This window comes from Camarhynchus parvulus, chromosome Z (genome assembly GCF_901933205.1).
Source record: "Camarhynchus parvulus chromosome Z, STF_HiC, whole genome shotgun sequence".
NCBI classification, from domain to species: Eukaryota; Metazoa; Chordata; class Aves; order Passeriformes; family Thraupidae; genus Camarhynchus; species Camarhynchus parvulus.
The window spans coordinates 20,715,253-20,727,522 of record NC_044601.1 but is presented as its reverse complement, the minus strand read 5'-3'; the positions used below and the strand labels follow the sequence as shown (position 1 = coordinate 20,727,522).

Here is a 12,270-nt window from a genome sequence, read left to right as displayed (position 1 = left end):
TGACATTTTGGGGAAAAGAATGTACCACTAGATCGGTCCTTTTCTTTTTTCTTTTTCTTTTTTTTTTTTCCTTGGTTTTTTTTTACTTAGAATTTCTAGTAACTAGTAAGGATTACCTCGAGGTGGGATTCAGGATTTGGGGTGATCATCTTGAGCTTGGTACCCAGCAAGGTTATGGAGCAGACCATCTTGATTGTGATCACTCAGCACATCTGGGAACCAAGGGGCCAGGATCAAAGCCAGCACAGGTGTAGAAAGGGCAGGTCCTGGCTGACCAATATGGTCTCCTTTTACTACCAGGTGACTCACCTCAGCAAAGCGTTTGGCACTGTGTCCCACAGGATTCTCCTGGGAAAAGTGGCAGTCCACAGGACAGTCATAATCCTTGCTGGGTAAAAAACTGGCTGGATGGCTGGGCCTGGGGAGTGGTGGAGCCAGTCACAAGTGGTGCTCCCCAGGGCTCAGTACTGGGGCCAGTCCTGTCTATTATCTTCAATATCATTGTTGTTGGTCTGGATGAGGGAATTGAGTGTCCCCTCAGCCCTTACACAGCTGACACCAGTTTGGGTGCAAGTGTTGATCTGCTGGAAGGTTGGAAAGCTCTGCAGAGGGATCTGGGCAGGTTGAATCAATGGGCCAAGGACCATTGGATGAGGTTCAGCAAGATCAAGTTCCAGGTCCTGCCGTTGGGTCACAACACCCCCAGGCAGTGCCACGGGCTGGGCAAAGTGGCTGGAAAGCTGCAAGCTGCCCAGTGGAAAAATATCTGAGGTTTTAGATGACAATTGGCTGAAGCCAGTGTATGCACAGGTAACCATGAAGGCCAGTGGCATCCTGGCCTGTATCAGCAATAGTGTGACCAGCAGGACCAGGCAGTGACTGTCCCCTTGTACGTGGCACTGGTGAGGTCACACCTCAAGTGCTATGTCCAGTTCTGGGCCCCTCACAAGAAAGACTTTAAGGTGGTGAAGTGAGTCCAGAGAATGGCAGCGGAGCTGGGGGAGGGTCTGGGGCACAAGTCCTGTGAGAAACAGCTGAGGGAGCTGCTGTTGTTCAGCCCAGAGGAACGGAGGCTCAGGGAGACCTTGCTGCTCTGTACAACTGCCTGGATGGAGGCTGTAGCCAGGTGGGGGTTGGCTTCTCCTGCTGCTTCTGGGACAGGACAGCCAGTGACAGGACGAGAAGAAAATCTGCAGACTGCAGCATGGGAAGTTCATGTTGAACATCAGGAGAAATTTATTCACAGACAGGGTGGAGTCACCATCCCTGGCAGTGTTCAAGAAACTGCTGTATGTGGTATTTAGTGCTGGGGTCTAGTTGTTAAGGTAGTGGGTCTTTTCCAACCTTAATCATGCTGTGATTCTGTAAACATGAAAGATTTACCTTGATTATGGGTGCCTTGATTATGCAATGTTAAAGATGTGGTTGTGCTTTGAGAGGTTAGTGTTAATTGTAGATATTGACGGTAAATGATGGTCTTGGGATTTGGCTAGGAAATGGAGAAGGAGAACAAGGACTGTAATAATGTTAAGTAATATCTTAATGTACAACAATGTAACAGCTGTTAATTATGCACCATATTCAAAATAAAACTTAAGGGTTGTGAGAACTTTACTGAGCCGTTACACCTATTTAATTGTTCTTGTCATCTAAACACTAGACACTGGTGAGACTGATGGATCACTATTATCAATAAAGTATATCAAAATTTCTTTTCAGCCAGTACTTAGTGAAGAATGAGCAGTTGTGTCTTGGGAGACGGTATGTCAGGCTTTCAGTATCTGGCTCCCTTCTGGAGCACTGTAGGAATGGTAGGGACAGGAAAAAAATATTAATGCCAGCAGAATGAAATACAAAAAGGGATTGCTAAGGTCCAGAAGTAATTCAAAACAGTTGGCTAGAAACTCTGGGCATCCTAGACACCATGTCTGTGTTTTGTGAATTAATCTGTAATGCTTGCTGACCTCGCTGTTTGTCTCCAAGGGAGCAGTTTGGCTACACTAGTATGGTGCTTAACATTAGCAGCATTTGGGTAGAGGAGTATTTTAAAAGCACTGGTTAACTTAATCTGAAAGCTGGTATCCACTCTCAGACTTCAGTTGGTGTGTGTGGCTTGCATTTCACAATTCAGTGGATGATTTTTTTGATTTTTGTTTCTTAATAATAGTCTGTTCCTGCATAACCTACAGGAGCAATGTTAAAGGCTCAGGTATGTTAGATTATATAGTATCTGGTTTGGGCCACAAGGATGTTGTTACACAGCCCCTACCCACAAACACAAATGTACAGATAATTCATCTAGTGCTCAGTAACCTTTTTAAATTTCTTCCCATATTGCTTGAAGTTAGTGATATGCATTAAATCTGTTCCAGGATTTATAATTTACCTTAAGATCAACTGGAAAATAATAATCCAATATGTCACTTCTCACTGAGCAATGTTGTATACTTAAGTCCCCTTCTACTTCTGCCATAACTAGATAAATATTGCTTGAAGCAGATTTCAGAAAATGAAAGACTTAAATACACTAAAGCTACTCCCAGTTTCTGCAGTTCCCCTTACTCTGTCAAGAAATTATTTGGAAAAAGTGGCACATAAGATATCTTATGCAGAAATAAAGCTCCATTTTAAGAAAAGGGCCTTAAAATTTGTCCATGAAGAGCAACTACCTGTTATCCATGATTCTGTGATTAGAGGTGCCATGTTATTACGGGAATATCCACATGAATAATGTGTGGGATGGGGGCGTGATTGATCAAGAGGCAAAGGTGTAAAGGAAAGACAGGAATTCGCAAAATCTGAGGATGACTCAGCAGAGCACATCCTGTCAAAATACTCTTCTAAACAAATGACACAGTACCTGATGGTATTAGCTTTGTAGTAGATTATTGTGGCAGGTCATTTGGTGTGGGAAAAGAACACACTGAAGCTACAGACACTTGGAGGAATTTTCGTCTTTCCAGGAGAGAAAGACAGATAATTGGCAAGGCTTTAAACACTCCTTGCATGAAGCAGAATAGGCTAGCTATATTGTGTTGCCTGGGGCACAGACCAGGGAAAATGGGCAGTGTGTTTGAACACCACTACATTTGCCTTGTCTGACTACAGGATGCTGCTTTTGAACTTTGGGGCTTCATTACTAACTTGAACGTTTTTGCAGTTAGTGCACTAATTAATACCTTGTGCATCTTAGGTGTCATTCAAAAATAGATTTACCATCGCTGCAAGAATTTTGAAGTCCTTGCTGTAAACACCCTCGCCTTCAGTACAGGAATAATTTTTTATTTTCTTTCATTGATGAAGAAGAATTATACCTCATTTATTTTCTGTGTAGCTGATAGCTGATAGTTTAGACTGGGTGCTTTATAATAATAGGTAAGGAGAGCACTGTTCTTAAGCCTGAAACTTTTATCTTTATTTTGAAATTAATCTGTCTTTGCTCTTGCTTCTCAGCAATTGACTTAAAGAATGGCTCTGGAGCAGTGTATCAAGGACCTGCCAGAAATTCTGCTGACACTACCTTCACTCTCTCGGATGAGGATTTCATGGATGTGGTACAACAAAAGATCAACCCCCAAAAGGTAAAGCCTGGGTGTCACAGACTTACTCTCTTGTATGTGGACACATTAGTTGCCTTACATCAAGCTGTGGTTCATGACTGTTTGCATTCTGAAATCCTAAACCCTGGGATGTTTTGACAGTGGAGACCAGAGTCATATGAGGTATAAGCACATCAGTACCTTATACTGAATTAGCCAGAAGGGTGAGGGGGCATTTATGCCATCTTTATTATCTTAAGACAAAGATAACCACAAAAGGCTAAAGCAGGGCCCTGATAACACCAGGGTTGTGGATTCAATACCTGTACAGGCCATTCACTTTAGAGTTGGACTAGATTATCTTTCTGGGTCCCTTCCAACTTAGAGTATACTGTGATTCTGTGACATAAAGCCTGGCAGTGCAAAGTTAGGAGTTTGTTTACTTCCTGGTACTTACAGTATACAGTTTGCCAGTTTAGGCTTGTCAGTTTGATCATTCAGGCTGTTTTGATTGTCATGTTGCAGGAAGTTGATGTTTGTTGCAGTGGTCTGAGTTATTGCTAGTAGTGCAGCACGGAGAAATGTCAAGACAATGCATGCATTTAGATGGTCAAAATTTACCTAAATTAGGATATTTTTCAGGGAAATGCAGATTTAAGGAAGGTCTATAATCTGGGTCTGCACTTTTAGCTTCTTGTAGTAATCAACAGCTTAAAATGACTAATTTTACTAATAAAAATGCCTTGTGTAAAAGTAAATTAAACTGTCACAAATTTAATATGTCAGCTTACAGATTAAAGCTTGAGCAAGTGAAAACTTTAATTAAGCTCATCATGTATCAAACAGTTCATTTTCTTTGATCTCAAGCAGAAGTTGTTGGAGACTTTGATTGTAAATTGGAGACTAATGATCATGGTGAATGTTTTTTATAAGTCTTACATACCACATGAGTAAAATCCTTTGTGACCCTCTGTATACAGCAGGCATAAAGCATAAACAAACAAGATATTGATGTGTAATCATCAGAATGCTAAAGAACAGTGATTGCAATTCAGGAACATCATCTGTGTTTAGGCATTAGTGTTTCCTTTGAGTTTCTGTGAAGTTTTCCATCTAAAGAAGCTCAAAGGATCTATTCAAATTCTTTTCTGCTTGCTCTCTCTATTCTTTATTTGAATGTATTTCAAGCCAATGGAGCTATGCAAAAGAACATTTAAGGAACTTTCAAAGGGCTTTCAAACTGCAAAGCCATTGTGAAGCAAAACTAGTTTTAAAAAAATACGAACTAGATTGAAGCAGGGTCTTTGAAGTAGGGAGAATAAAAATGTAATATACCAGCATTGAAGTGAAAAATACTGATTGATTTATGACTTTGCAAATGCAACAAAATGTTGCTTATTTCCTGTTTGTTGTAATATGCTATATATAAAGCCATTGCATTTCTTTGGAATATGTGTGTAATACATTGTGCAAGTATATGTTTGTATTTGGTAGGAATTTGAGTGTGTAGCTTACATTTTCATTAGTCTTCAATTTTCATTATATAGCCTTTTCATTCCATTTTTTCATTTCTTATAATGAAATATGGATATTTGTAGTGTGAGGGGATGATGCTGGGAGCTTTATTTTTTGTGCCCTGCTGAACTTTTGCCATCAAGTTCTGTGAAGGCATTTTTCTTACAGTTGGAGAAATGCTCTGTGCTATATGTGGAAAGGGAACAGAGGCCACTGAAGTTGCTTTGTGTTTATTTTATTTAATTTTTTCCCATGAGTGACAGCGTTGGTCTTGTCTGCACTATAGATAAAAAAATCTGGTTGTGGATGGTATTAGAATTGAACAGGTTTTTTTAATAACTGATAACCAGTTAAGCATTGTGCACTGAAGGCTTTCTCCTGAGTGCTAAACAACAATTCTTTGGCTTCTTATTTTGTTCTAGTGACTCTTTGGTTTGTTAGTAAACAGTTGAATACATGCTTTTCCCTTCTGGTTTTTTTTAGGCATTCTTTTCTGGTAAACTAAAAGTGAAGGGGAACATCATGCTGAGCCAGAAACTGGAAACGATCCTGAAAGACAATGCCAAACTCTGAACTGCTTGATCATCTACCACGGCAGTGAAGAACTGTAGAAGATTGAAACTCAATTAGTTCAGAACCAGTGATTTGCAGACTAGTTAACATCAATGTACTGATTCATTATACTGCTAATACGCAAGCTGATTTAATTGCTGTAGACAGAAGTTACAAAGTGAAAATAACTGTTATTATTGTCCCTTTTTAGTTTCTCAGCAATGATAGAGAATCATACTTTTCTGATTGCACATCTTTATCTAAATGAAATGTATTTAATTCTTACAAAGAAGCATATATTTCTATGTTAATTCTGAAGAAAATTAAACAAATAGACTTCATTAATATCTCCTTTTATGTGTCTGTCAGTCTTCATTCATCTTGCCTTAGACTTAGCTTCTGCGAGTCTGTCTGGTTTATTGTTTAAAAGAATAGTTTTTGTCTCAAGCTCTCATGATTGTGTCACAATAACTGGAAGATGGAAGTAAATTACATCGTGTCATTATGCAGAAAAAAACCTCTTGGAACTTTGGAACCCATATTGATTAGCCATTTTCATATGTTACTCTTGTAAATCACAAAGTGGTTAACATTTAGTGTCTAGAGGAAGCTTTTTCATGTGAGAGGCATTACACTGCACCAAAGTCCATCACTAGAACCAGACTGATCTTTATGTAAATTCACTCTCTTGAGGGCTGGCATCATGGCAAAAGGGAAAGATGGAAGTGAATTTCTCATTTTGAACCTATGGCCAGAACTGAGTTAGCATCTCTAGCCATATGTATTCCTAAAGAATGTATGCTCTTAATCACAGATTGTCACACGAACACGTGGAAATTTGATTTTATCGAAATGACCAACATTATCTTTTTTTCACCTTAGGTGTGTTCTGTTGTGTTACTTTTTGGAGATGGAAGAATTCAGACCATCTGAGGCTTTTCTTCTTGATCAGAGGATCTTTTAGAAAATGAAATTTTTAATTCTTTGGGTTGTTTTTGTGCCAAAACTTCCATTCCCTAACTTTGTGAGCAGACTATAGCCATTAAAGAACCTTGTGAGGCTGCAGATGAGCTTGACAGTTGGAGACTAAATTGTACATGTTCTAATACTAAGTCATATTCTCAATAAATTTATTTCTTCACAGCTGTACTCTCAGACATGCTTTGTTTCAGGTGGAGAAACATAAAGTATGTCAACAAGTATCTCATGTAATTCACATCATGAAGAGATGAGAAACAGAACAAATAAGAAGTTTGCCATCTTAAAGAGGCCATCAAGTAGAAATTATGGAAGAAATGTCCTTTTACCATTTACCATTTACTTTTTTCATAGCAGTCATTTTCATATATAATACGACTTAATAATTGCCTGTACTGCACAGTTTCTGTTTATCAAGCAGGTTTGTGTCAAATAGGTGAAAGAATCTTTTTTAGTTTCCCTGAAGAAATTGTATGAGAAAGAGAGATTGATTTCAGCTTTGTAATTTTATGCATGAACTTGGTACACCAAAGCCCCTGTTTTTTTATGTGCATATTTCCTGCCTATAAATCTATATATACTGCTGTAAAACTATGTGTATTAAAGAAAAAGGAACAGTGAGTAACTAACTGTGAGACTAGGAAAGCAATTACCAATACATCCATATAAGAATATGGTAATTGTTGCACGTTACATTGTTTTGATAATTCTCAACAGGTGTGGGTTTTTTTTTACCTCAACCTCATAAATAGCCTGAAATCTGAAAGTACTGCTTCACAGTGAAGGAACAGAGTGTTAGTAAGTGTTTTTTTCTTTCCTCTATTTAAGTTAAGCAAAAATATTCAGATGGGGAAAATTGGTAATACTGAAATTTGTTGCAGTTTAACAGGTTGGAGATAACAAAAGAACATAATTTTACAAAATGTCTTGGTATGTGTTGGTTGAGGTTGAAAGATTTATAGCTACTCTTGTAATTTCTACCCTGCATAGTTTCAGCTGGATAGATCTTTACTCTGGCTTCAGCTTTCTCCCACACAGTGAACTGGTCATAGATGTTAACCTTGAGTGGAACAGAAAGTCCTGTTCTTCCTTTTGCATACCCAGGCTACCTGAGTACACCTCTCAGTATTGTGATAGACTCTTTTTTAGGAATTTAACTCAGGTGTTTAATTATTTCATCTGCTTTATGGCCTCAGTAGCCACTATTGATTATTTTGGCATGTTGATTTTATTTCTAGTCCAATTTATTTATTTAGCCTAAGAATGTTCTAGTTAGCTGATGCTAGTTAGTAACTTGACCTGCTTACTGCTGCAGGTAAGGTCAGTTTGCTGTGTTAAATATATACATGGTGTGGTTTGGAAGGTTTGGCTTTCATTTTCTTCCTAGTACTTGGAAACTGCCTGTTTATGGTTACTGGCTTTTAGGAGTAGTATTCTCAAGAACAAGTAGTAAACTCAGTATTTTTATGAGAATCCATGGACAGAAATGTTGGCCGGTTTGGAAGGTGGTTGTTTGAGCGTGGATTATTGTCAGCTGCTTTCATCTAGAACAGTCTTCCTGATTCAGGGTATTGTGTATTCAAATATTTCATGTCTCTTTTGTCTGGAGTGGTTTTGGAGACCTTTCTTATCATATCCCTGAAAAAATACCTCTGTAGTGGCAGGTCCTAAAGACATGCAACTATGAAACACCCTTTCCTTTCAGGATAGCTGCTTCTTTGAATATTCTTTGCCAGCAATGAGTGCCTTGGATTGCAAAACCACACTTGTTTACCAAGCAGCTCAGATAACTCTTCAGTAAGACTGCAAAATTTAGTAGAAAATAAGGAGGCTTTTGCAAGCATTTTAGCAGTAAGATTTTTAGTAGTGCATATTATCTCTTTAATGTAGAATAGAAGATTGTCTGTCCTGAACTGCCATATGTGCCTTACAGTGTTTGGATTAATAGTATGAAAAAGGTGTGGCCTGGACATGAATGTAAAGTCTGGACTTCAGATTTCATGACACTGACATAAGAATTCAGTTGTTCATCTTTCTGGAATAACTGAGTAACTGCTACACATGGCATAGTATCATTTTATTTCTCTTTTCCCTTCTCTTTACACTCATTGCAGTCTTCCCGCTGGCTTGCAATCCTCCAAAAAGTAAATTGTGATTCCACTGACATACGTCCTCTTCAGTCATTTATGGTTTTTCTAATTAAAGGAGGGGAGCAGTAATAGCGAATGGGGAAAGTTTATGCTTTCTAGTCAGTGGAATTGTTCTTAATTAGTTTGTTTCAAAGGAGTTCAATACACCTTCCAGCTACCATCAATAATTACAGTTAACAGCTTTTTTAAAAGTTGACAAGTGTGTTCATATTCAGAGAATATTAAAATGATAAAAGTGGGGAGGAGCAGAGGCATGAGAGAATGGTATACTTGACCAATTTCAGGCAGAGGAACTTGGATGTTGTCTCTTCTAAGGCTTATTCCCACCCCCAATTAGAGGAGCTGACTCCTAATGGTTATTTGTATTCTAGTTCATTGGGTAGCATTCCCTGTAAAAGGTCCTTTATCAGTCAGGAGTTATTTTGTTAAATTAAAAAGCTTTATGAAACTGGAGGATGCAGTGATATAATAAATAAGGTATTCTAAGGTGGATAAATGGGCATTTTAAAATACTTTAATATATATTTTTTTTAAAGAAAAGACTCTCTAATATAATGCAATATACCCCAACAGAGATTAATGTTGCTGAAGTTATGTCTTCTATTTCCTTCCACAATGCCTGGCGGCAGAGTAGCATTCAGAAGGTCATGACTTCATTTTCACATAACACAGCCTCCTAGCATGAACAAAGATCTTGCTTAAGCCAGGAGAAAAGGAAATATTAATATCTCCACATTCCTGCTATGGATTTTTTAATTCTACTTCAGTTGGGGCAGATTTCTTCCTACTTGTGTGAGAATGACTTCTCCACAATTCATCTGCAGTAAGAAATTTTGTCATTCAGGCTGTTTCTTCAGCAGACTGACCTAAAAAGCACCAGACATCAGCAGGTATGAAGTCAATTAGGAAGAATAAAGTAGACTATGAATGTGGTTTCATTTATATGACTTCAATACTACCCTCATGATACAATACAAATGTTTCATATGCCTAAAAATCTGTTCACTAAACTGGCATGACAAGATCTTAGATGAGTGGGCAGGCTGAGCTCTGAGAGGTGGATCTGTTTGTGTCTCTCAGTAAATACTATCAAAGTTCCCATTGTCTGCTAACTAAAATCACATATTGAAAGGTCACTGTGTCTCAAAGATAGAATCAAGCAAGATATAATAATATGTGAAATTGTCTCAATTATATGGTGTAATGGTGTGTGCATCTTTCTAAGAGCCATTTTAGAATACTAATTTCCTTATATTTCCCTATGCTACATTTGCCCTGATGATGTCAAGTGCCTTTTTTCCACTGGAATCAAAAATTACATAAGCTGAAAGAACAATTGAGAATACCCACATTTGAATAAATATATCATTTAAGTTAAGATTAAATGTTTCTGAATTTCTAATTATAGAAGCATATAATCTCATACAGTCATAAAATAGTTTTTGAAAAATATCATCAAGTTGGTGTACGGAATTTGTCATTTCTTTTTAACCAGTTCTTCCTCTTTCCCTTTTCCTGCCTGTGCTCTTCTTGCATTTTGCCAGTTGTCTTGTGAAGGCATGTCAGAAGTATGAACATAGGTTAATGTAGCAGTCAGTAGTTCATGAAGATTTGGATTTGGAATGGGAAAGAAAACCCCATTGTGGTAACCTAGATTTCATCTGGATCTCACCCAGTGTCATGACAAGTGAAGCTGCCGTAAAAGTCTTACAGTTATGATTCCAGCACTACTGTGAACTAAGAAAAAAAAGGGAATAAGTGGACGTAAGTTTGTGTTGCTATCTCAGTTTGTGTTTCTAACTGCTGCCCACACAAAAAAAGAGTATGTTACTGTAAATGCTAAACAAACATTTGTAATGAGTTGTTGAGGTTTCTTTGCGTTCTCTAACCAAATAGTTTCGTGTTCCTGCACATTTACAAAGAAAAAGAAAGGAATCATACTCATCTCACACTAGAGTTGAAGTCTACAATCTAGTTAGTGTTTCCAAAATTATTAGGACAGCAACTACACATACAAAATAGAAATTGAGTTGCTGTCTCTTTCAATCAATGTGCCTGGGTTAGATTTCAAAGCAGTACACAAGTATTTTGCCTCTTACAGTGCTCTTTGTGTGCTGTTCTTCACTCGTAGTCTCTCCATTGAGATGAAGACCATGAGGCTCGTGGAGCTGCCTGACCACTCTTGGAGCTCCCTGACCTTTCTGTTCCCAGCTCCCCAGCCTCTCCTTCTCTTCTGCCCAGAGCTGGTCTGTGCTCTGCACAGTTCAGCCTTCAGCTGCATGAATCTCAGCCTGATTTTCATGGACAATGGGAAATGCAATGGATATCTGCTGTAACCTTATCTGAGCTCATAACAGCTCTGGTGCTGAGAGCCTTGTAATCCTGTTAGGAAATGATGATAAAAGGTAGCAGAGTTTCTGACTGAATGTAATAATACATGTGGGGTTTTTAGGTGTTTCTTTTTTCATGAAGACAAAATGAGTCCACCTGAGGGCTGTATCAGGAAAAATACAACTTTCCTAGTTCAAAAGATACTTTAAATTAATTTTCTATTATTTTTTCAGTCTGTTTTTACATGTGTGACCAAGGACAACAAGCAAAACTGTAAATGTAGAACAGGAGGAAAAATGATTTGTCATGACCACTTGTCATTTTTCTTTTTCTGAATTGAAAAAGAAGGCTTTAAAATGTGGAGATATGTTCCCTGTGTGGTCTGCGATGCACAACACTGATTCAGATGGCTTAAGTGAATGCCCAGAAATCATCTATCTCTGAGGCTGCTAATGGTCAACACTGACTAAGGTCCAGTTTCGCTTTACAAAATTCTTCTGATAACTGATCTTACTCATAACTGGAGGAAAATAAAACATTTGTGGTCATTCAAAGTTAATGTGAGATTTTGGGGGGTTTTGTTCTGTTTTCAAAAAAGATATGTGTATCTGCATGCCTTTTGCAACTTCGAGTGTGTTGATTAATTTCAGGCCACTTAATGAGCTTGCAATTTCAGTAGTTTTCATTGTCAGAATCTGAGGCCAGTGTTGTTTATTATCAAAATACCTTATTTTGTAAGGAGATAACAATTTACAGTCAGAATGACATGCTTTTATTTAATTTTCCAGTATTCCAAAAAGAGCTGCTGAAACCACTCATCAGAGGACAAGGGCTCAGTTAATCAAATCCCTGCTTGATGGTGTGAGATCATGTGAGGGCCTCTTGCTATTTCCTAGCAGGACTATGATTAGTGAAGGAATTTTCATTTATTTATGGCAGTTTCTGTAACTGTAGTAGAGAGTCTTACTAAGGTAGCTGAGAGTCTGCAGCACACAGGGAATCTTTCTAGTGAAGGTCTAGGAGACCTAAGGAAATTATTTTTCACAGTGGTTTAGACACCAGAGGCTGTAATGTATCTTCATAGCTCTTCATGTAACAGTTCTCCTATAACAGCTTTGGACTCACACGATTGTAATGCAATTTATGTGTGTTTCAGCTCTAAGCTCCAATAGTAAATGTATTGCTACATCCAGTTAGACAGTAAT

General features: G+C 38.1%; 1 protein-coding gene across 1 annotated transcript in view; it reads left to right on the top strand.

The window, feature by feature from the left end:
• HSD17B4 (hydroxysteroid 17-beta dehydrogenase 4) overlaps positions 1 to 5,957 on the top strand; it is a 63,150-nt gene extending 57,193 nt beyond the window's left edge. Inside the window, exons 23-24 of the mRNA XM_030968309.1 lie at positions 3,454 to 3,581; positions 5,538 to 5,957. Coding sequence (XP_030824169.1) covers positions 3,454 to 3,581; positions 5,538 to 5,627 — 218 coding nt within the window. The 3' untranslated portion in view covers positions 5,628 to 5,957. The remainder of the gene's footprint in view (positions 1 to 3,453; positions 3,582 to 5,537) is intronic.
• Positions 5,958 to 12,270: the final 6,313 nt, after the last annotated feature.